The 23,962-nt window shown below is 43.3% G+C and overlaps 1 protein-coding gene across 2 annotated transcripts in view; it reads left to right on the forward strand.

The window, feature by feature from the left end:
• Window positions 1-23,962, forward strand: part of ZCCHC7 (zinc finger CCHC-type containing 7) — an 86,644-nt gene that overhangs the window by 851 nt on the left and 61,831 nt on the right. For both annotated transcript variants that reach the window (XM_058827961.1, XM_058827962.1), the window contains exons 2-3: window positions 2,185-2,294; window positions 3,969-4,673. In XM_058827961.1, the coding sequence (XP_058683944.1) occupies window positions 2,285-2,294; window positions 3,969-4,673 (715 nt within the window). In that variant the 5' untranslated portion in view covers window positions 2,185-2,284. The remainder of the gene's footprint in view (window positions 1-2,184; window positions 2,295-3,968; window positions 4,674-23,962) is intronic.

Below are 23,962 nucleotides of genomic sequence, written 5' to 3' on the forward strand. Positions count from 1 at the left end.
ACTGTTAGATCGTGGAAAATGAGGACAGAGGCTGCTCCCAGCCCACCTCCTGACACTTTTCCATGTTCCTCTGCAAGGCCTTCTCCACTTCAGATGGGGCAGCCACAGGTGGCTGATGGCTGCAGTCTCACCTGGGCAGCAAATGAGGGTTGTGCCTTTCTCAGCTGCTCTGAGGGAACCACTGGCTGCTCCTGTGAGGCACAGCCAGGCTGGAATCACACTGGGTACAGAAACACAGCAGGGGAAGAAAAACACCTACCTGACACTGGCTTCTGTTAATAAATATATCTTTGGGTAGGCCTTTATAAATACGTTTAGGTACATTTTTTCCTGCCTTCCCAGATGTGATTTTCATTTCAGTCATGACCTTCAAAATTATCATTTTCTCATGGAATCCAGGCAGTGCAGGGTGCAAAAGCAGCTATAGCAGCTGAAGTGATAGGTTTTATTCACATGCTCTGGAACATTTAAGTTCTTTGTCAGTTTCATACTGTCTGTGCCCCTGCAGTGTCTCAGCAGTCTGAAGCATCAGGCAGTTTATGTATCACAAATATAACTAAATTTAAAGCTGACAAAAATTCTGGCTACTCCTGTCCCAGTATCTGACCCTCTATTCTGATACACAGTATGGTAATTTTCTTGAAAGAGCTTTCTTTTTCGTTTCGTTGTTGCTGTCATTAACAGCCTGGGTTGTATTTTAACAGACAGTAGGGTTGTATTTTGTCTTCCAAGGCAGTAGAGAGTATGTTTGCCTCTCTGTTCTCAGTGCAGCTGTTATCAAAAAGAGTTAGATCTGACTGGAGGTCAAGATGAGAATGAGATAAATAAGGAAATATTTTGAATTCACTGATGATTTGTGATGGGAACAGTGACTTTTTTGTTTGAAAAGTCACATGCAATGGAAGAAGTAGTCTCTGTGTTTTAGTCTTCATTTGAACTTTTAAAGAAATCTTAGTGTTTGAATTTAAACATGATGATCTCTTGGAGCTGTTAGAACTTGAGAATGCAAGAACAGCAGAAATGCTGGAGTTAAGCAGTGGAAAGGAGGGGTTGACAGGGAGAGTCAAGGTAAGTGAACAGGAATGACATGGGAAGGACTGTCCTGAGCTTCTTACTTCACAGTCCCTTCTGCAGATGAGTGGGACCTGAGCATCCCAAACCCCCCTGGGGATTTTGGCTGAGGTGTTCTAATTAACTTGTTTGTTTTTTCTTGTTTGTTGGCCTTGCTCTTCCTCCCTGCTTGGAGTTGCCTGTGGCACCTCCCTTTTGACTGCGTGGTGCTGCTGCCATTCCTGTGGCTGCATCACATGTGGGATGTCAGGTTTCTAATGGGCCGGGTGAAAAACGCTGGCAAGCAGTGTTTGAGAATTTTACCTGTCACTGCCAGCTGCAGCCATGTGCAGTTGTGTTTGGAAATAGAAGGAACTCAGACTTCTGTGATTTTTAAATTTTAACATTGTAGCCATTTACTTGAACTGTTCTTACTTAGGGGCTGCCTCAGGTGCTTTTGAGGAAGGTTGTGCTCTGGGTTCAGGTAGGAATGGGATTCCTCTTGGTAAAGGAATGGGGTTCTACTGTTGCCAGAGGTTTGAAGTTTGGGTTTGGTTTTTTTAAAGTAAGGTAATCTAGTTCCAAAGTAAGATGTGTCAGTGTGTTGTTGCTCCCTGCAGCCTATCAAATCAGGTAGTCTTTGCAGGACCAGTATTTTTAATGTATTCTTCACACTCAGGTGTGAGGAGTGTCTTTACAATAGTCCAGCTGGAAGCAAGATGTGTGTGGCACTTAGAGGTGAGCACCAACTGAGAGAGCACTGACCCTAGGGGTCTTTTCCAGCCGAAACCCTTCTGTGAATCTATGGAAAAGAATGTTTGCCCATAGTCTAAGCTTTTCACTGGCAAAAGGAAATCTGAAGTCACAGTCAGGTCTTTCTCTGAGTTACTTGTGTGAATTCAGTGAGAGACTGCTTCAGCCTGACAATCTGAAAAACAGCACGACTTTGTTGAGCTCCTCTTCCCTTTCCTTGAGGCTCTGTTTGTGTCTGCTTTGATGTCAGATGCCTGACATGGCTGTTCCTCTTTCCTGAAGAGGAAAGGCAGGGCTGTAGACTGAGTGTGAGAATGGTGACCGACCAACAAGTTTTCAAATCATGTTGTGGTGCTGATGTTGGATGTTTCTTATTTCCAGTGGCCTGGCGTACATGCTGAGCAAGAGGAAGAGCCCTTCATTATCCCAGTCAGTGTGGACCTGAGAGGAGGAGGAGCTGCTGTTTGACCTTCTGAGAAGGATGGATCAAAGTGAGTGTGTAGTCTTGCTGCTTGTTTGTCTTGCTTGCCTGCACTGTGAAGTGTCCATGAGTCAGCTCCCTGGAGAGAGAGACATCAGTGTTGTTCAGCTGCAAGTTTTAGCAGTGGTCACTGCTTACTATGTGTGACTTCATCCACTGGCTGACAGAAATAGAGGAAGGAGTACTTGGATTCAGTTGGCTTTTGGAGTATCACTGAAAACACAGCATCCTCAGGAGGATTTGTTACTTTCCTACATTACTGAAGGTCTCTTATCACACCTCATAACCACATGTTAATATTGTGAATGTGTTTGATTGGAGCTCTGCTCTCGCTATGTGGATAGGAGCAGGCTGCAACCTGTTTGAAACAGGGACCCCATGTAAAGTTGAAAAAATGTTGAAGCTTGGGGTCTGCATTTGGTCTGTCAGTTTTTCTAACTACAGCCATTCAGGTGCCATTGTTTTACTTTTTCTTCCTTTCTACAAAATCGTAAGCTAGGTGGTGGTGTAAAGTAGGTTTATTGTGTCTACCACCACCTTGTTCTTTCATATATTTAGCATATTAGGTGTTATGTTTATGTTTACTTAGGAACCTGGTTGAGAGAGGAGAGCCTTCACAATGGGAACCTTTGGGTTCTTTAAATACCATCATCACACAAGTTACCTCTGTACAAAGTTCACAAATCTGAATTTATTTGTTTGTGTGACTAAGTGGATTTAAACAGTATCATGAAACTCTACTTCCCCAGCCATCTACTTCTCCCATCTGGCAGTTTTCATGTCTGAAGAAGCTGGGTGACTTCCATGGGAGTAACTAATGCAGAAATACAGACAGACTTTCAGAGGAAGTGTTCCATTTGCTATACTGCATGCATCATGTGGCCATGAGCACAAAGGTAGTCTCTCAAGGAAGCAAGGGTGACTTTAGAACATCCTTGTATTACCTGTCTTGCAAGGGAGCAGGCTATGAGCTCTAACACACTCACCCTTGGGCTGGGATCACAGGATAGCTGAGTTGGGAAGGAGCCTCTGGCAATTTCAGCCCTGGCTTACAGCAGAGTGACCTTGAGCTGCTTGCTCAGGGCTGTGCCTAGCTGAGGTCTGAAGGTCCTCAAGAATGGAGGCTCCAAAGCCTTTCAGGCACACAGAGTTACATTTAAGTGGAATTCCCTGTATTTTGTTATTTTCTGTCCATTCCCTTTCAAGTTCTTTCTGAGCAGTACTGTGGTGGTTCTGTCTTGTTTACTCCCCCTGCCCCAGGTGTTTGTAAGCATGGATAAATCCTTCTGAGCTTTCTCTTCCGGTGCAGTAGCAATCCCAGCTTGACCTTCTACAACAGATAATCTAATCCCTCAATGGTTTTATTGGCTCTTTGCTGCACTCACTCCAGTACTTGAGAGCCCAAGGTGTGTGCAGCATTCTGGGTGTGGGCGTGGAGAACTTGTAAATGCCACTTTCAGAGTAATTGCTCTGAAGTAGTAGTTATGGTGAATACAAATGCATCCTTAAGTAGCTTTTGCTGTTCCACATTTGAGCACAGGTAGCTGTTAAATCTGCTCAGTTTAATGTTCTGTGTACAGAACTCTGTAACTCACATGAGCAGTTTCAAGAAGACCCAAGGTATCATTTGGAGGCTTATTCTGGACATATGACCACTCTAATGTATCCATTTGATTTTTTGTAGACTCAGGCTCTTCGCTTTCCAGAATGTTTACCGGGTACGGTGATCCTGAGAATACTGAAGTGTATGAGGATGAACTTTATCCTGAGGAGTCATCCAGTGAGCAGAGTGTTGATAGTGAGGTAGAATTTCATCTCTATGGCCAGATCCACTATTCCCATGATCTTGGAGAAAACAGTACAGTGGAAATGGACGAAGAAGCTGATGTTGGAGAAGTCATGGGTCAAAGTTCAGGTCTCACTGAGAAACAGGAGGAAGATGAGAAACTCACTGAAGATGGTACTCAGCTTTCTGATGAGCCTGAGGTCATTGTCCTGTCCGATACACCAGATGAAGACAGCATCTACAAAAGCAAGGGAAAGAGGTCAAGATGCTCTTCAGCTAAAAGTAAAACACACATTCACCCAGTATCTTCCACACCAAATCACACCAAAGCTGCCAGATGTAAAGCCCCATGTCCCCCTGAATCTGGTGTGGGCACACCAAGGCAGAGAAACAGCACTAGTGGGAGGCCCAGCCCAGTCCGTTCTGCTGGACCTCAAGCCATCCAGGAAGTGTTGGTGATAGACAACAGCTCGGAGGAGGAGGAGAGCTTGATCTCTGGCAGTGATAACATCGAAAGCTGGATGCTCCTGGGAGCTGGTGCTGATGACACGGATGGAGATATCATGTTGAACCTCGAGGGCTATGCCACCCCTGTCAGCGAAGGTTAGTGCTTTTTATTGGCTTGTTGGTTCTTGTGTGGAGACAATTTGTCTGCAGTGACACTGATGTCAGTACTTGAAAGATGAATAGAGAGAGCAGGCGAGTGCATGGCAATGGTTGCAAAGCTGTGGTAAATTAAATGGTCATTATTTGTACCACTTCAATACCTTGATTTCAGCAGCATGGCATGTGGAAGGGAAAACAGCATTTTTCCTGGCAGGAGTTTAGAAGTAACATCAGAGTGATGGGAACTGTGAGCTTTTCAACCTTGCCATATATTTTATATTTCCAAGAGTGTATAAGAAGTTGCTGTATACCAGACCAAAGACCTTTCAACTCAGGCCAGGGATGAGCTGTAACAGGAAGGAGGCAAGAGGTGGAGGGGAGATCTGAGCATTTCTCCTGCCTGAATTCAGCAGGTGACTGCCCCCTTAACACTGTTGACAGTTTGGGCTGTTCATCTGAAGTTGACTGACTCTTCTCGTGTGGATTCTGCACTGAATTCAGAGAGGTTTCTCCCCAGCCACTAAAATCTGACATTTTGGTGTTTTGAGAAACATTCTTCCACATAGCAGCAAAGAAGGTCCATAAATGTGGTGGTCAGTGCAAGAGAGTTTAGGCAGGTGTTTGTAATAACCATTGTGTGTAATATACACTGTGTCACCAGCAACTGCAGACTGCTGGATGATCAGACAGGATCTTTTCTTGCTCACTGGCTTCCTGGAGCACAAAGGCCTTTACTGGGAATAGCATCCCTCCTGCCAGGTTGAGGGAAACCATGATCCAGACAAAGGCTGGAGAAAGAAATAAAAAAAGAGAAGTTTATAAATAAAGTAAAATAGACAGTACTTTGAAAGGAGCTAGAAAACGATGTATGACATAGCTTTATTTAGTGCATATGTAAGTGAGGAGGTTTGCATGAAATGGATCATGCTGTGACACCAATCTGCAGACTGAAATCAGTGGAGTTTCTTTGTCAGAGTGTCCTCAAACAGTGCTGCTGTTCACATGCTGCTGCTGCACTGTGTGAGGGAAGAGCTGAGGAATAGGCTTCACCTTTTTTGGTAAATCACATATTTCAGGATCTTAAATGTTCTATAACCTTCTTCTGGAATTGTGTGTGTTTTTACATAGCTTAGCAGAGTTTGTAGCTACAAGACTTTAACATAAAGCACCCTGTCACTGCATCAGAGGCCCTAATAAGAACACCATGTTTAAAATGCATGTCATTTTTTCCTCCTTATAAACATCTTAGAAGTTTCTGAGAATTGCCTTGCAGGTGTGCCAGTGCTGACTGAGGGGGCTGTTAAAAATCAAATTGGACTTTGGTACCAGGGCCCAGTTTTTGCTAAGTTATGTCATGGTTTTGTGACAAACATTGTTATGTTTCTGGTTCATAGTGAATGTGCTGGCAATAAGCAAGCCGCATACAGAGCAGTCAGCTCTGCTGTCTAGGGTGGAATTTCCCTGCACTGTATGAATGGGTCACTCTGTTCAGAGCTAAAATTGTTTAGTAGAGTACAGGCAATAGTTTTTGAGATGTTTTAGTGGAAAGTCATAGACAGTCATACGAGGTTATAAACACACCTGCTCTTCTCCTGCTCTGGTTTTGTTCTCAGCAGTAGGCCAGACCCCTCTCCAAACCCCTCCAGATTCTGGTGGATGGAATTCAAGTAGCTGTGGTGTGCAAACATTTGGTTCAGCTGCTTCTTTTCCAATACACACTGTGATCCCCATGCAAAGACATAGGTTTAGGATAAACTGTGTTGTAGGTATCTGTGTGTCATGAAAAAACAAAACAGCAACAAAATAGTTGTAGGGAAGAGAAGCCATAAATGTTTCCGAGGTACAGTAACTGTAATTTGTTTAATGAACTTGTATCTCTCATCCTATAGACAATAATATGTAACTTGTCTAAGGGGATGTGTCCTTGCCCATGGCAGGGGGTTGGAACAAGGTGATCTTTAAGGCCTCTTGGAACCAAAACTGTTCTGGGATTTTGTGATTCTATAACTTATCCTGCTGAAACATGAATATAAAAACCTTTGGTTCAAAGACATGTATGTTAAAAATATGTATATTGGCAAATTATCCTCTCAGAGACGTTCTCTGCTTATTCATTTAAAATATTTTGAGACATGCACAATTCCGTTTTCAGGGTTTCTAGAGAATGAGATAAGTGTTTTGGCAACAACACTGTATATAAATTACAATTTTAGGGCCTGCAGTGTCAGTAGGGATGTTTATAGTGTGTAAGAATTCAGGAAGCCTTGCCTTTCCCTTTTCTCCTGCAACTGCCTCTGTCTGTGCATTGGACAGACCTCCCATGACAGTGTTGTGATGTGTCTGGTGTCCAGTTTGCTTCCCATGGAAAAGGGAACTGAAACGTGACCAGTCCTCTGCCTGTGAGAGCAGCCGGTTGTGTCAGTCATTTGATGAGTCTGTTTCCACATCTGAGTCCCTCAATAGAGATGCTCAGTCAGTTTCTGAGTCAGAAACATCTCCTTAAGGAAAGGAATTGAGTATATCTCCTTATTCTGTTCATTCCCCTGCACCTCACTTGCCTGACCTGCTCTTGTCTAACAACCTCATTATTTTAATACTCCCTGTAAACAAATAATGCTGTCCTGATACCTCTAGTGCACAGAGAGTCTTTCCCCTGTGCAGATCTCCAGCTCCAGGTACCAGCATCTGTTGTGAGTGAAAGACATGTTGCTTGGCTGTAGGACATGAGCTCTGGGTGCCAGTGGCAGATCAAGGTTCACCTGATCAAGGTCCTCAGCTGCCATCCTGCAGGTTTGTGGTCCACGAGTACCAGTGTTCCATACACAGATGGGAGTCCTCCCTCCCCTCTCTGCCCTGCTTCCCTATGGTTTTAGATGCTCTTCAGTTTTTGGTTTTGCTTGTCTAATACCACTCTAAACCACAGCATATTTTTGCCTGTATTTCTGGGTTTCCCTAACCAAGGGCAGCACCAGGTGTGGACCTGTGTGTTCCACCTGTTGCTGGTGGTTTTCCTGGCATGCCTGTCAGAAAACTGCCTGCTGATGCTGCTGGTTGCTGTGCTTACACAGGGTCCTACCTTCTTCACAGGGTGTTTCAAAAATGGGTAATTCAGCAAATCTAGCTCTTTGGCATAATCTACACTCTTTTTGGGTTTTTTTTAAAGTTTAAAAGTCCATAACAAAGCGTGCAGAAAGAATCATTACAAACTGTGCCATGCACTAATGCTTAGAATTCATTTTCAGTGTCAGAGTTTCCATGTCTTTGGAGGAGCGTTCTCCCCTCCCACCCCTTCTCTCCGCTTTGCAGTAAGAGTTTATATGATAAGAACGTTAATCTCCTGTAGTTGGAAGTCTTTCATCCATTTCTTCATTAAAACCTTCCTTTTAACATATTTCTTCTCCCATGAATAGCTGCAATCCTAATCTCTCTCTTTCTTTTTTTTCTTTTTTTTTTTTTTTTTTGGGAAAGACAGCTTTCAGAGCTGCAGCATTGATGTCCGGCCACTAAGGGGTACAAAAAGCAATTTATCTTCTCTCTGTTATATCTTTTGCCTGCCTGGCCCCTTTCTTGTAGACTGGGTGTCAGTATGATTGCACTCTGAGCTTGGCAAGTTTGTGTGTGGCTGTTTCTGACTCCAAAGAACACTTGTAAAATGAAAACAAGAAAAAAAGAAGTGTGTTTGAACATTTAGTGAATGAAAACATAACAATATGCCTAAAATGGAAAGGAAAATTAATTTGAAAGCATTTAATTTTTGCCTCTTCCCTAAAAAATAATGTAGAAAGAAGTCTTCTGTTTGGTGGCAGTAACTGCAGCTTATGGAGTCAGAAAGGAAATAGCAGTCTCTGATAAATTGACTTATTGTTTTATCTCTATCAAAAAGAAAATGCCCTTTGTGAACTATCAGTGTTTGAAATGTCTTTGTCCAGACATTGAACTTTAATTTATCTTAGATGTGTGGCACTGCAGAAGCTACTCAAAAATCTGACCACATCTGTATTTTTATTCTCTGTGTTCTATTATTCAAACCTCTTGGTTTATTTCTAAATGGTGAAAAGGAGTACGCTTATTTCTAAAATAACAAAATACAATGACTTGTGCTTTGCTTCTTTTCCCTGGCAGCTGCTTTTGAATGTGACCTTTGCATGATACAGTATGTTTTTTGTTCTGGAGTCCTGAGATTTGTAGCAACAACTTATTTTTTCCCACAAATACTACTGCCGTAAGTTTTTCATTTTGCTGGGCCAGAGAAGTGCTCTGTAAAGAGTCACATTTTCCTCTGCTTATTGGATACTCAAGTTATGGAATCGCTGAGTTCAATCTCAGAGTTTCTTTCAGAAGTAAAAAGACTTCTAGGTGAAATTTTCTTTAACAATCAAAATGTTTATGTTATTAATACCTAGACGTATTATCATTAATATGTAGAGGTGTATGCTGTGTTTCTTAGGCACAGCAGGTGTCCCTGGTGTGATCCATGTGCCAGCTTCAGTGTCACCAAAAGCCCAAAGAAGGGATTTATGCCCTGGCAGCTTGGTGGAGGTGGTGGCTCGTCTGGCGGGGCAGGCTCTGCCCTGGAGGCCACACGCACTGGCTGTGGCTGTGTCCCCACGCGAGGGGTGGCCTCAGCCACCCGTGACACTGCCTGGAGCATCTCCTCCAGCGTGGGCAGCAGGAGCCTCTCAGACCAGCTGATGGAACAGCTCACAGGAAGGTTGTCTGGCTCTAAGATGAGTGTTTTTTCAGAAGCAGCTTGTGCTGGGAGCCGTGTTGGTGTAGGCTGGTCAGCTGTGTACGTGGGGGCCAGGCTGGGCATGGAGGGGCTTCCAGAGGAGTTGTGGTCCTTGGTGTCCTGGCCAGGCTGTGCCTGTCCCAGGGAGCCCAGAGCTGCTGCTCTTGGTGTCCCTGCCCAGCACAGCCTGGCCGTGGGGCTAGGGCTGCACTCCCCTGGGAGCGATGGACAGTGTTGGATGACACCACTGCATGGGGCTGGAGCCCAGGTCTCACCAGTTTGTGCATGTCCTGCCAGACCCCTTCATGGGCCTGTTTCCCCCAGAACTGCACCCTGCTGAGCACTGTCATTTGGCGGGGTTTTCCTGTGATTTGGGGGATTTTCTTCTCATTTGTGTTTGCTGGAGCCCTGCTGTCATGGAAATGTGGTAGGAGTGGTTTGTGCATGAATTCCTGCAGCAGAACACACCTCGGAGCGGGAGCCTGCAGTGGGAATCCACCTACCCCTTGGAAGATACAACACATGCATATGGATATTTTGATTAAAGAAAAAAATCTTAATCTTCTTCACTGTGTAATGTGGATACACTCGAATCTCTTGATTATTTAAGGAAAAAAATTAATAAAACTAATAAAGTTCCTTTGCAAATCCAAAGAGATCGCGGCTAAGCACATCCTGCAACCTGAGCAGCCCCTTGTATCTGTGCAGATTCCGTCACTGTTATGGACCTGGCTCTCATTTAAATTTCCTCTGGCTTGGGATTGCTGACTAGGTTTTCTGCAAGAGTGCCCATGCTTACATGGTCATATATTCTGTGTGACTTTTTCTCACTTTTCCCACCTTTTTTTTCTCTGTTCTGGTGATAGTTATAAGGGGATTTCACCCCCCCCCCTTCTGTTTGATCTTTCTTCCTTGTCCCTGTTTCTTTGGGTTTCTTACAGGCAATAACAAACTCTCATACTGCAAGTGAATTTTTGAACACTGATGGGGAACTGATGTAATCCTTTTGAAGAAGAAGTTCTAGGTGTTTAAGCAATTAAAAGGTGCAGTAGAGACTATGCCGGATACAAAGGACGCATGGAAAAAGTGAAGTTTGAGGTGAGCAGACAGGTGTAGGTGCCAGGTATAGGGCGACAGAAATCTGACTCTGTACCCTGCAACACCACAGCAGTGCAGCTGATGGTGAGGCAGGGATGTGTGGTCACTGCTTTCACTTTAAATCTGGAGGAAATGCAGGGGTGGCTCCTCAGGCTGCTGCTGCACTTGTGCACATTCAACTACACACATGCCACATAGGCTGGCAAGGCCTGGGGGGATGGCAGTGGTGGTCTTTATATTCTGTTAATGTACATAGTTGGTATTTCCAGAATTCATACTGGTGAGTGCTGTGTGTCTCCTGTGACTGCATCCCAGCTGGAGCAGCCCTATTCCAGCAGCCTTTGCCAGGGGAGAATTGTGACTGCAGGGGACACACTGGTGAGTGTGGGTGCACACTCCAGCTCCTCTGCTGAGGGTCCCCAGTTCCCAATAGCATGACATTTTTTGTAGTTGTGGAATTTGTGTTTAAGCTGTTTCTTTTTCCCTGGCAATTTTTAGCAGTGGTAAGGTTTCCCACCTGCTAGGCTCAGCCTCTCCCTCTCCCTGATGCTGTTATTTGACTGCTTTTCCTCTAAAGCTTTTGCCAGCGTCTCTGATTTTACATCATATGCAACATTCCCAGCTACCCAGAATATGTCCTGTCAGACAATGATCTTCACTATGAGGAAGGAAGAAAATTAAAGCTCTCTGTCCAGTCTTGGACTTCTGTTGGTGGGTGTGCATCACCAAGAGTGACATATCTCCCATGTACTGCTGAGAGCCATGTGCACAGAGCCAGCTGCAGAGGTGTTTCTGTCACCAGTTTGGTGAGTTTTGGCACTGGCTTGGTATATTCTGTCATCAGTTTGGTGCTGATTCTGCATGTTCCTTTTCTGCCTTTGCACAGCCTCAGGTGCGATGTGGTGGTTGGTGTTCCTTTGTTAACACTTTTGAAGTGGAGGTGAGGGGAATGCCCTCAGAGAGCCTGGGGAGGCCCATTGGAGACAGCAGATTCCAGTGACAGTCACAAAAGCACCTCTTTGCCCTAAGTGGGCAGATTTCTCTGCACTTTGCTGTCTTGCCTTGTGCTGCGTGGGTGGTTGTGGCGTGCCTGTCCTTACTCTGAGCCCCTGAGGCACCAGGGACAGCCCAGGCATCCTCAGGACAAATCTTCCATCAACTCCTTTAAAACCTCAGCAGCCCAGCAGGGAGGGGGGAGCATGGGGGGAGCTGCTGCCAGATGCTCTTTTCGGTCTCTTTTTGAAACTCTCTGTGCATGGTGAAGCACCAGAGCTGGCTGTACCCTGCTGGAGCAGGGGCAGCGAGGCAGTGGGTGTGCTCCAGCCCGCGCTGACCGTCCCTGCCTCATGCTGCACTGCCCTGCCTGGCTTGTCGCTGCCCAAAGGTAAGACACCAAGCCTGGGACTGTGTCTTGTGCTTTTAAAACTTTACCTACAAAGCTTGGGGGATCCTCCCTCCCCACTCGAGCTGCAGGGTGGCTCCCCATGAGTTGTACACACACACACACACGAGCACAGTCACACGTGTGTGCTTGAGTGTGTGTTTGTAGGGGTGTGGGCAGACCTTTGGCACTTCCACCTTGTGTTCCTATGGCATATCTTGGCAAAGAAACCTCAAGGGGGGAAAGTTGTCAGTGCTGAACAGAAATTTCACTAGTGTCCCATAACATGCCCGTGAGAGGGGCAGCAGCATCCCCAGCCCTGGGGTCTGTGTCCAGCCAGTGGCAGCCCAGCACAAAGCTGTGCTGTCCCCTCAGGCTGGCTCCCCAGGACACAGGCAGAGCTGGCATTCTTTGTACTTCAGGCTGAATGGGTGTGTGCTGAGGGGATGTCCTCACTGGATTTTTAATTATTATAACTTTGTTTTGGTATAAGGAGAACAGAGAACAGATCCCTCTAAGAAATCCATGTCAGCAGTTGGAGCAGAGGGACAGTTCCATTACCATTTGTGGTGTGTGTGTTTCTGTGTCTCAACTGGTGGATCTGTGGTGTGTGTTTGTGTAACTGAGATTTTCAAATAGTACGCCTAAGTGTTTAAAACATACCCTTTTGTTAAAAACGAAGCCTAAATCTGAGCTTTGGTCACTCACTTGTGATGTTTATAATAAGGTTTGTGTTTTGTTTTGAGGAGCAGCTTCATGCAGGTGAAACAGTGCCCTTTTTGTTGTCATTTCCTTAAAAATGGAGTGATTTAGTGGTGCCTGAAGGTCACGGTCTTTTGTGTTTTGCTGTGGTTTCTCTTACAGAATGGGGTGAGTGGGCCCCAAAGGCTGCTGCCTCCAGGGGCCATCAGTCCCTGTCACAGCATCTGGAGGCAGCAGGGATCTGGAGGCTGTTGTTTTGGGTCAGAAGGGACCTTAAAAACCATCCTGTTCCATCTCCCTGCAATGGGCAGCAACACCTTCCACCAGACTGGGTTGCTCAGTTATATATGATTATATCTTTTCTTGGGCCAGCCTTGTGTTAGTGAAGAAAAATACTAATTTAGCAAAACAACAGCAAAAATACTTTTGAACATACAAATGGCGTGTTTTTGAGGGGTTGGTGATGTGATTTTATGTTTTTAAACACAAATGACATGTTTGTGACGTCTGTCGGTGATGTAATTTTTTTTTTTTTTGCGGCACACACGTGCAGTCTCCAAAGGACAAAAGCTGAAAACCACTTTTCCCTTTTATGGAAATGCACATTTGAAAATAATTTCCCAGTGAACTCAAATAATTAGAAGGAGCACATGGAATTTTAAATTTTAAAGCTTGACTAATCCTGGTGGCTTTGTGAAGCTTGAAAGCTGCAGGAATTTGAAGGAGAAAGCAGGCTCTTTAGGAACTGAACTCTTCACAAAAGAAAATTTTAATGTCCTACTTTATTTTAGTGTTGTAGGAAAGGCTGAAAATTTATTAGGGGTAACTTTATTGAGAGTTCAGTCTCATTTAGTTTGGCAAATACCTAGTCTCTTTTCCATCAGTACATCTTGAGACCATTTTTCAGTCAATATTCTTACATTGCCACTCCAGTTTGTGTCTTATGCCTTATAGGGAGACTCTCAAAAAATAGACATAAATGGAAGACATTCCCAAAAGTCCTTGTCAGTGTTTCAGAAAGTGTTCAGATGCAAGAACAGTTCTTTCAGGTGTTGCTCTTCTATCCCGTAGATGCTCTGAGAATGTAAGCATGCAAAGGGAGCACGGTGGGATGTGCAGGTGAGGTTTAATATATCCAGTTGGTAATTTTATTTTTTAATGTTATACTTACCATCCACAAGGAAAACACAAAAACTACTGTTAAATGTCAATTCATTCAATGACACAGAAAAAGCAATTTAAATTTAAAATTTAAAAAATTTTAAAAAGCATTAAAAAATGCTCCTTCAGCCTGAATGCGGGACTTAGACAGCCAGCAAGTTCTTTTCAGTTTGTTTTCTAACATTTAGCTTTGTTCTTGTAATTTCAAAGTTTGTTAATAAAACAAAATGCTACATGAGGCACAATTCAGTACAAAAAAAAAGAAAAATCGGAATCATCAAACAAATCTTACTCAGGAAAAGAAAAAAACAGAAATTAAAAAAATCAAAATTACATCAAAGATTCAGTATCAGGCTGTTTTCACCCAGCCCCACACTAAAAATTCTAAGTTCTAATTATTGAGCAACGTCAATAGTTAATACATAATTGGTAGAGCAATTTATTTAATATTCATACAAATTGTAAACATGGATCTTCAAAATAATACTCCATTGTACCTTTCCCGAAACAGTTATGCTACCTGTGTGCCTTTCACCTCTGTATGCTCAAATTTTATTTAACAAAATTCATCCCTGTATATTTATTGACAGCAAAATCTTTGCTCTTATGCATGTATAGTGTCTCTAATTGCGCAAATGTTAAATGTTTAAAATTACATTTGTTGTTTCTTCTTTGGCTTGATTCTTCCACTCCCATTTGTTTTGTTTTGTTTTTGTTGTGGGCTTTTTTTTGTTTTGGTGTGCTTTCTTGTTTTTTGTTTTGTTTCTTTGGGGGGTGGGGCTTTTTTGTTTTTTTTGGGAGGGGGGTTAATTTTTTTAGTGGGGGAGGTTATTTTTGTTTTGTTTTTTGGTTTGGGTTTTTTTTTTTTTTTTTGGAGAGAGATTCCTTAAAATACATGATGATTATTTTAAAAACTCTAAATGTTGGAAGGAAACAGAAAAACAGAAAAAAAATCTTGTTTCACTACAACTTGGAAAAAGCACAGTAATGATGACTTTTTCCTTTAATAGAAAGGTCTCGCTTTCCTTCTGTTTGTGAGTTTTGGCAACAAGCAATAATGAGTATTTCACATAGACTTTGGTAAAAGTTGCTTTGGAAACTGAAAAATTACAGGTATCTCATATATCTGCTCTGTACTGGAGAAGTCAAACTTTTCAGTCTTTTCAGTGCAGTCACAAGATCTGTCTTAGGAAATACGCTTTATTGTTGAAGTGTGGTCTCAGGATAAGTGCTGCCTTCATGTCGATACTGCCACATTTCATCCTTGGGCTTGAAGATAAATCCTTAGTTGCAGGAAAGGAAAAAGTGACCAAACTTGTGCTTGGGCTCTGTGTGTGCCCCACAGAGATAGAATCCGTCCTGTTGCCCCATCCCAATGCTTATTCCTGATCCTGAGGGAGGCAAAACATTGCTGTGGCTTCTCTGTGTGCTCTGCTTTTTCTCTCTGTTTTTTCTGATTAAAAATTTATTCACCTATTTCAAATTCTACCAGTGAGTTACACTATCATCCAAAGTGCATTAAATGTCCTCTCCCTGCTTTGCCTAAAGGTCTATAATTCTACCTTTGAGAGTTCAAATTACACTCCCTGGCCTTTTTGCTCTGTCCCCAAAGTAATCCCCTGACATAGTTTCAAATAATAGGGAACTCATCTTTGGAATTATGCAGGCAATACTTTTGGTGGCATATGTGATCATTTGAAAAATACTGTCAGGTTGTTATTTAATTGGAATACTGTCAATGTCATACTTTTAAATTATTCATGCTTTTTGAAAACTATGGTGAAGCAGCTACCTGTGTAGTAGCCTTAAAATGTACATTGGTTATCACAATTTAAAAAAAAAAAAAAAATCAAAACAAAACAAAAAAAAACACGAAGAAGAAGAAGAAAAGAAAACAGCTATTAAATGCCATTTTGCAGGCATGAGATATTTTACATTGCTGATTAAAGAGCATCTTCTGAATCATGTTGCTTGAGGACATTCAGCATCAGCAAATTTGAGGGTTTCTGATGTTCAGGGCTTATTGCGTATGTGGGTTGCTAAAGTGTCATGCCTAAGGATGAAAGTGGGTACATATGAAGACATTTAAATTTCACATCTTTGTGAAAATTGGTGAGTTTCCTGACAAAAGCTATTCCAGCTCAGGCTCGGGTTTCGAATGCAAGAGGTCTTAGACATGTTGAGGATTCTCGTACATATGGAGAAACAGAAATCCAATTCAGAAAGGCACAGTATTTTGCTGGGACCTTATTCCTAAACGAAGATGACCCTCCAGTGTACAAAATCCCTGCAGGGCAGGTGACATTTCACAATTCCAGGGCAGGTAACCCAGAGGATGGCATTACCTCAAGAATTAACATCCCACAGCACAGGGCATCCCCAGCGCAGCATTCACACAGAGGCTGTGGGGCATTTAAGCCCTCAAAAAGAAGAAATGCACTACCCAGGAGGCAGATCTGAAAGAAATGTGTTATTTTTTCTCACAGTTTTTAACTAGATGCACTTTGAGTATGCATTTGGGTATGGTGTGTGAGCGAGGGAGATGCTGAGGATTTGGCCGTCTGTGTGCTGCTTGGGGATCCAGTGCAGGAGACAGCAGGCGCAGGCTGGGGATGGGGCTGCCAGGGTTCCAGGAGTAGCAGCAGGCTCCTGCCCAGCTCAGCTGAGTGGGAAGGGCTGTTCCAGCCAGGAGCTGGTGCCAGACAGCCGCGAGAAGGGACTGCAGGGGCCCGGCAGAGCCGGCTCCAGCAGCCAGCAGCACTCCCAGCTGTGCTGCGTCCCCTGGCGCTCAGCCTGCCCCACCAGCCCGCCCACGGAAACATGGCAGGTGGCTCATCCCATGGGTAAAAAGGGGAATTTATTTATTTAATGACACAGCTTCCTTAATTCTAGCCAAGATCTGTAATACACACTGCTAAATACCTGGTTCTATGATTTATTTTTTTTTAATTAGGGAAACAGTAGTAAAACTTTGAAAAGCTTTTAATAGCAAGTAAGTTCTTACTGAGAAACTGACTTTGATGACAGAAATTGCAAAGGCTAAACCTTTTTTCTGGCACTTAATTTCTCCTTTGCAGTGAGTTCAGAGGAGGCCCACGCAGTCAAAGCCGGGAGTACAATGTGCTCCTGGCAGTGTTCACCTGCTCTGTGACCCAGCATGCTGTCATGATCCCATCAGGTGTGTGTTGAGACAGATTTGCTCATGATGGGGTGCAGGTGGTCACCTGAGGAGCAGTCATCACGTTCAGGTGTTCATTGTCCCAGGGCTCTGAAGCCTCCTCTTGGCTTCTGTTATTACTGCAAGAGGAAAACACAGTGCACGGAGGAGTCTTTAGTGTGTCCATTTTCTTTCATTTTGGCTGTTCATTTCTTTCTGTTTGGTGTTCATTTTCTTTCATCCTGGCTGCCCTGCTTGAGGTGGGTCAGTACAAGTAAGTGACAAATGGATAATTAAAAAATACAACCGTTTCTTTTGGGTCTAATGATAGTTCAGACTATTAAAATAGTGAATTGAGTGAAGTTCTTCCTGTTTCTTTCTATATTGCAGAGATCCCCTTAAACCAAATAAATTTGTCAGACTTGAGATGTAAAAGTACTGTGCTGCTCTTTACAGATAGAAATAATAGTGCTAAAGTGGTGTTCTTTCGGCCCTAGCGTAACTGTGAGGCCAAAGCAGACACACATGATACAAAACAGTCCTCCAGCATCCTAGAAAAATATTTTCTGGTGTATTGTTGTAATTGAGCTTGGATTCTGGAAGCTGAAAGTCTTAATTATGATCAGTTTCCTGTCTTCACCATGTCAACTTTCCTTTAATGTAAAAAACCAAAAAGGAATTTAAAAAAAATGAGAGTTCTTTTCTTATCTAACTCACAAATTTTGCCAGCAGTTGCTTCTGTTTCAGGTTACTCAAAGTTCTGTTCTACTCTGTTCCATCATTAACATGTCACTGAGCTCTGTGCTGTTGTTTTCAATATTAATTTCCTGATTTGGGGGAGAAACCAATTTTAAGACATGTTAAATGCCAAGGAAATTAGGGTAGATGCAAAATTTAATTTATGCAGTATTTCAGTACTTGCAGATGTATTGAAGACTGGAAAATAATTGCTTATCATTTTAAGGGAATTTTTCATTTTCTTGAGTATGTGGGCTTGCATCGTCTGAATTTTTAACTTGATAGCATTTCAATGCTTTTGCAATAATTCTGGTTAACTTCTGTTTCCTTTAAAAGAGAAATTATGTGCAAGAATAATCTTTAGCAGAGTTACTAAGTTGAAGAATCAAGTGTTTGGATGTTAAGCAGGGAATTTTTGATAGTGAATACTTATCTCTAATAATGTTACATTAGTTTTGTAGAATGTATGACAATATAGCATTGAAAGTTGCTCCTAAAGAATTTTAAAATAAATGTTACTATATAGTATCCCTTGTTTCAAACTCAGATATTTTTTCAGGAATTGTTTCTCAAAGCTGCCGGGTTCGATGGAGATTGATACATCTTACGTAGTTGAGACCTGTGATGTTGTTGTGTAGGTTAATGGTTTTTAAACCCAGAGAGAAAAAAACCAGACAAACAAACAAAACCCACACAAACAGCTAGCACTAAAGACAGAAAAAAGTACTCAGAACAATAAAACCCAATGTTAAAATTGCCCAGGCATTTAATTAATGATCTGAGCAGTGTGCAGTGAATGCACACTGAGAACAGCAGGGAAGTTTTTGCTCAGCAAAGCACTCACACATACTTGACCTCAGTTGCTGACTTGTGTCCTCTAGATCCAAGGCTGAAGCTCACCTGTCTCCAGGCTGTGAGTGGGCGTGCCATTGCAGCAAGGAACATTTCGGTTCACACTGACCGAGTGAAGACTGCAGGAGCAGCATGGCCATGAGGCAGTTTTTAAAAATTGGAATATTTGCTCTACAGTTCACCCTCCTGCAACCCCACAGCCCTGCCAGAGTCTTGGTGCTGCCATACCCTGGGAAATGGCACCTTGAGGTGCTCTGCATGATGACCTCTGTGATGGTCATGTGCGTTGGCATGGGCCTTGAGAGGTTTTAGCTTTTCATAGAATCACAGAATCATAGACTGGTTTAGATCAGAATGGATCTTAAAGCCCATCCTGGACATCTTCTGCTACCCCAGGTTGGCCCAAGCTCTGTCCAGCCTGGCTTTGGGCACTTCCAGGTATCCAGGAGCAGCCACAGCTTCTCCGGACACTCTGTGCCAGGGCCTCACCACACTGCCAGGAGAAAATTTCTTCCCAATATCCCATCTAACCCAGCCTTGATGTCCTGTTCTGAATTTTAACCTATTGTTTGTTTAAAGCTTTGTGGGAGGAGTCTAGTGAAATATTCTAGGAGCTCCAAACAAGCCCCCCACCCGGGTGACAGCGAGGCGCTCTGGCACTGTGTAGCATCGGCTGTCAGAAGCTGTTCCACACCAGGCAGCACTACAGTCTGGGGCAGTATGCTTCCTTCTTCACATTTGCTGAATTGCAAATAAAGCCCAGAATGTAGTGTGCTACAAATAATGTTTGTTTTCTTCTGGCTGCTTGGTATACTTAATACAGAGCAATATTAGTGAAATCAGGATTCAAATTGTAATGCGTCTCCTTTTTTTTCAAATAATTTCTCTGACAGGTGGACATACACTGCTTTTACTCCTTAAGATACATAAGCAGAATCTTTTCAAAATTTGAGCAGAGCCTTTTCACCCGTCTGGTGAAGAACTGCTTTCCTCACTTAAGAAAAATAATATTTTTTAAGAAAAATAATATTTTATCATCTTTTCAGCAGCGGTTGAAAGATATGTATGAAGTATGAAAATACTGTGCTCCTTTGACTGTATTAGTATGTAAAGAGGCTCCAGAAGAGCTGGAGAGACACTTTGTATGAGGATCTGGAGTGGCAGTACAAGTTGAAATGGCTTCTCACTGGCAGGGCTGGATGGGATCTTGTGCAGGAATTGTTCCCTGGCAGGGTGGGCAGGCCCTGGCACAGGGTGCCCAGAGCAGCTGGGGCTGCCCCTGGATCCCTGGCAGTGCCCAAGGCCAGGCTGGACATTGGGGCTGGGAGCTCCTGGGACACTGGGAGCTGGCCCTGCCATGCCTGGGGTGGGAATGGGTCAGATTTGAGGTCTCTCCATACCCAAAGTAGTGTGTGACTGTGATTGCTGTGCCTGGAGCTCGTGGCACAAGGAGTCCAGACCTGGCCCTGCTGTGGCAGTGGCAGCAGCCAGGCTCTGTGCAGGTGTGTGCTGAAGTGCACTGGTGACACCATTGTCACCAGGGCATAGTGGACCAGGTGTGAACCATAGGACTTTGAGAATTTTTGATTGTTAAAAGCTGCTGCAGTCTCCAAACTATTGTAGTGTTTAAAACACAGCAATGTAAAACAACTGTATTTTTTAAAACCAACATTGGCTTTCCTGAACTATCAGCACAGATAACACCATGCTAAAGTAACTGTAAAACTTCTTGTTCTCATAGGAATAATTTTTTAGTAAATACAATAATATATGAAAATAACACTGTTTATTGAATTCCTAGAGGGAAAAAAGGAGAAATTAATAAAGGAGAAATTAATCTTAATAATCTTAATATATGGCACATGGGGTTTAGGTGCAGAGGACAGCACAGGGGTGGAAAAAGGCACAGGAGCTTAGAGCTTTAATAATTGACAGTTCTCCAGATGTCTGCTGTCAGTTTGTGTTCATCGTGACGTAAAAAAAAAAAGGTAGATATGCATAATTTATCAATGCCAAGCACAAGACTATATGGATCTCATTTTAAAATTAAGATTAAAGGTTCTCATTTCTGACACTTCCATGTAAGAAAATATTTTAGGGTGTCCCTGTCAAGGGTGAGAGCTGAAATCTATATTTCTTCTATTTAGACAAGTGTTGCTTTTACTACAGCAGTGTTTGCACAAATAAACGTATTATCAGTGAAGCCCTGAGTCTGGACATTGGTTACCAGTGCTTTGGTGGTGAGCCGATGGGTGGAGAAGTTGCGGCCCAGCATGTCTGTGGAAGCTGGAAAAATGGACTGCCATAAAAATCACACCATTTCTTCCCTTAGCTATTCCAGATTTTTTGGTGGTCTTGCCTTTTATTTTATCATGGGAGAAATACAAGAGGGTTTTCATGCTGTGCCTTGATCTCAGCATATCTGGACATGCAACTTAGATGAGCATGAAGCAGAGAGGAGTAACCTGTGTAAATCTTTATTGGCATTTTTGTAGGAAAGAGGTGGAGCTTATTTTTTTTCCCCTGTCACTGTTTATAGCATGTTCCTAGAATATGATGGATTTATGAATATGTTGAACATGTCTTTCCTTTTTTTGTCTTATTTTTCTGCTCCTCACTTGCAGGCGCAATGGCTGAACAATGAGCCGTGTGGTGTGACAGGTAAATTTCACAATTTACCTGCTGTAATGGTGTGCTCTGTGCTGCTCTTCAATCATCTCAGAATTTTACTTGGCTGATTAGTTGAGTGCAGCAGATTTTCAATTTAAATGTAACTTCATCTGCTTGATTAAAAATGTAACAGAACATTATCTGTTGCAAATAAATTTCAGAGGAAAAGATGATTTTTTGCCTGTTTAAAAATAACATCTGTTTATATTGGCTGGGAGCAGATGATTAATACCTCTCTAATTTCGAGGTTTACCAGTCCAGCTCACCTGTCTCTTTGCATGGATAGCTGAAATTGATGGCTGTCGGGTATAAACATTTACCTGTTGATGTTTATTTGATGGATTTCTTTTTTAAGGATAATATAGAATCCCATCATTGGGCATTCATTTATTTGCTGCTCATCAAGATGATTGACAGTTTTGCCAGCAACATAGAAAAAGGCTTTCCTCCTTGGCACGCACCGGAGAAATTCACTCCTGAGCGATAAGTACCTTGCCGGAGAGGACAGATTTCCCAGATTTTCCAGTTCCAGTGTTTATTCTGCTGGCGCGGAGGGGAGGCTGTGGCTGGTGCCTGGTGGGACGTGGCGGGTGCTGGGTGTCTGACAGACATCAAGCGGCCCCACACCGCTCCTGGAGAACTGATGGCTTGTTTAAGTCACAGAGCATCACCAGCAGCTCCCTCTGGCTGGAGCAGTGGTGATCCCAGCAGCGTTCCAGAGCAGTGCCGGGTCTGCAGGGACGCTGGCCAGGTGTGAACCCCAACAGATGGGGACCCGCAGTGGGTGGCACCGTCCTGCTGCGTGCGAGCACCTCGGCTGCTGATCCCTGGCCAGCGTCAGCCAGTCCACAAAGAACGTCAGCCAGTCCTGGCTGCCATCAGCCATCGGCCAGTCCCAGCCATCCCCAGCAGCTTCCAGCCCCCTGCTCTCTGCCCCCTCCCCAGTGAGCCCACAGGGATCCCCTGCCCCGCACCCTGCCAGCCCCGCTCTGCAGTGCTCCCAGCAATTTGGGACGTGCCAGCTGCACCCTGAGGCTGGGAGCAGCCAGCTCCCTGTAGATGTGATGGCTGAGCAGGGTGGAAAATGGCTTGGGACAGCACTGCTGATGCTGGGGAGCTGCTCTGCAGCCTGTTGCAAAGCTGTGCCCACCTCTGCACACGGTTGTGTCCCTGTATTCCTACTGGTTTCTCCAGGTTTGGTTTTTTTTAATCCAGAAATTAGATGTTATAGAAAGATCTACTGTCTCTTCATCTCACTTATCTCCTGAAGCTATGAAAAAATAATTATTTCTATGAGAGATCAAGCTGTGTTTAAATTCAATTAATATTCAGGTGGCTGAGGGAAGTGGTATAAAATTTTTGTCTTGTCTTTAACTGAAACCGAATTGCGCACACCTGGGTCACGCTGACACAGCATCCATGGACAGGGCCTGTAACTCCCAGCTCTCAGCTGTTTTGCCATGGCTTGATTCCAAACCACAGTGGCTTTGCTGTGCAGCTTATAGCTCAGGCTACTGCTGAAGAAAGTAAATACAGCGGTGATCCACGCTTTCCTCATGTTCATGCCTGGTTTTTGTCCCAGGCTAAGCAGTAATGCATTTTTTTTCCCATTTATTCTTTCTGAGCCTGGGTATTCCCAGCCTTTCAAGACCCCATTACATTGTTCCCACAGCATAAAGTGACAACAGCTTGGCGAAGGAACTAAAACTCTGATGTCAATGTCTGTGTGTGCCTGGCAATGCCCTCCTCACATAATTCTCTGTCTTAAGTGGAGCCTCCCTTCCTCACAAGCCAGATGTGCTACACAGGTTACCTGTGGAGGTTTTTGTTTTTCCTGCTGCTGGAGCACTTTGGAAAACTCACATCAGAAGTTCAGTTCTTTCCTGGTGGTTTTAAATTGTCATATACACATGTAAAAATCAATCTATTACCAGCCCGATTCTCTTGTCTCTGAAATTGGCATCAAAAGCAATTCTCCCTTCCCAACTGCGGCATCTCCCTCAAACACACCTCACTTTCAGAGAAATACAATCCTGAATTAGGAGAGCAGCCCTTCATGTTCAGCTTTTCCTTTGGCATGTTTTCAGGAATTTTTGGTGTATATTTTTTCACATGTAAATTTGTTTATTCTCATACTATTACATAATTCCCCTAAATATGTAGGTTTGTTAACATACAGCCTTCATACCACCAAAGGCTTCTGTGTTTGTCAGCTTGAGACATGAATATCTTTTACTGGGCACCTCTGTGAACATAGCAAATCACGTCCAGTTTGGAGAAAAACCTTTTCTTTCTGAATTGCCATTTGTTTTGTATTGTTTTGCCCTCTGTATAGTAAATACAGAGGAGTTCTATGTGCTGGGCATGTAAATAAACCTGTTAGGTTTGGGGGTTTTTAGTATAGTCTATTTCTCTTTATTATATATGAGTGAAAGGGTTATTGTATTTTCAGATCTAGAAGCTCAAGACTAATCCAGGCTGCGTGGAAAACAAGGGGGTGTACTTCAGAGGATTTGCTGGAGTTGGGCTATTGTTGGTTTCAAAACACAGCCTCAATGGGCCTAGATGACCTCATCTTTTCCTGCCTGCTAATCCACCACCTCCATTTTCACCATGTCTCAGAAAAGTTTATTTAAGGAGACTTGCAGTGGAATAATAGCTGACGCTTTGCATAAGTCATAAAGTCAAAGTTAAACAAGTACATCTGTGTTGCACATTGTGTACTGAACACTGAAGGAAAAAAACTTCAAAATTTGTCATTGGACTAGATTTTTATAATAATGTTTTAATTTTACAGA

This window comes from Poecile atricapillus, chromosome Z, assembly GCF_030490865.1.
Source record: "Poecile atricapillus isolate bPoeAtr1 chromosome Z, bPoeAtr1.hap1, whole genome shotgun sequence".
Taxonomy (NCBI): Eukaryota; Metazoa; Chordata; class Aves; order Passeriformes; family Paridae; genus Poecile; species Poecile atricapillus.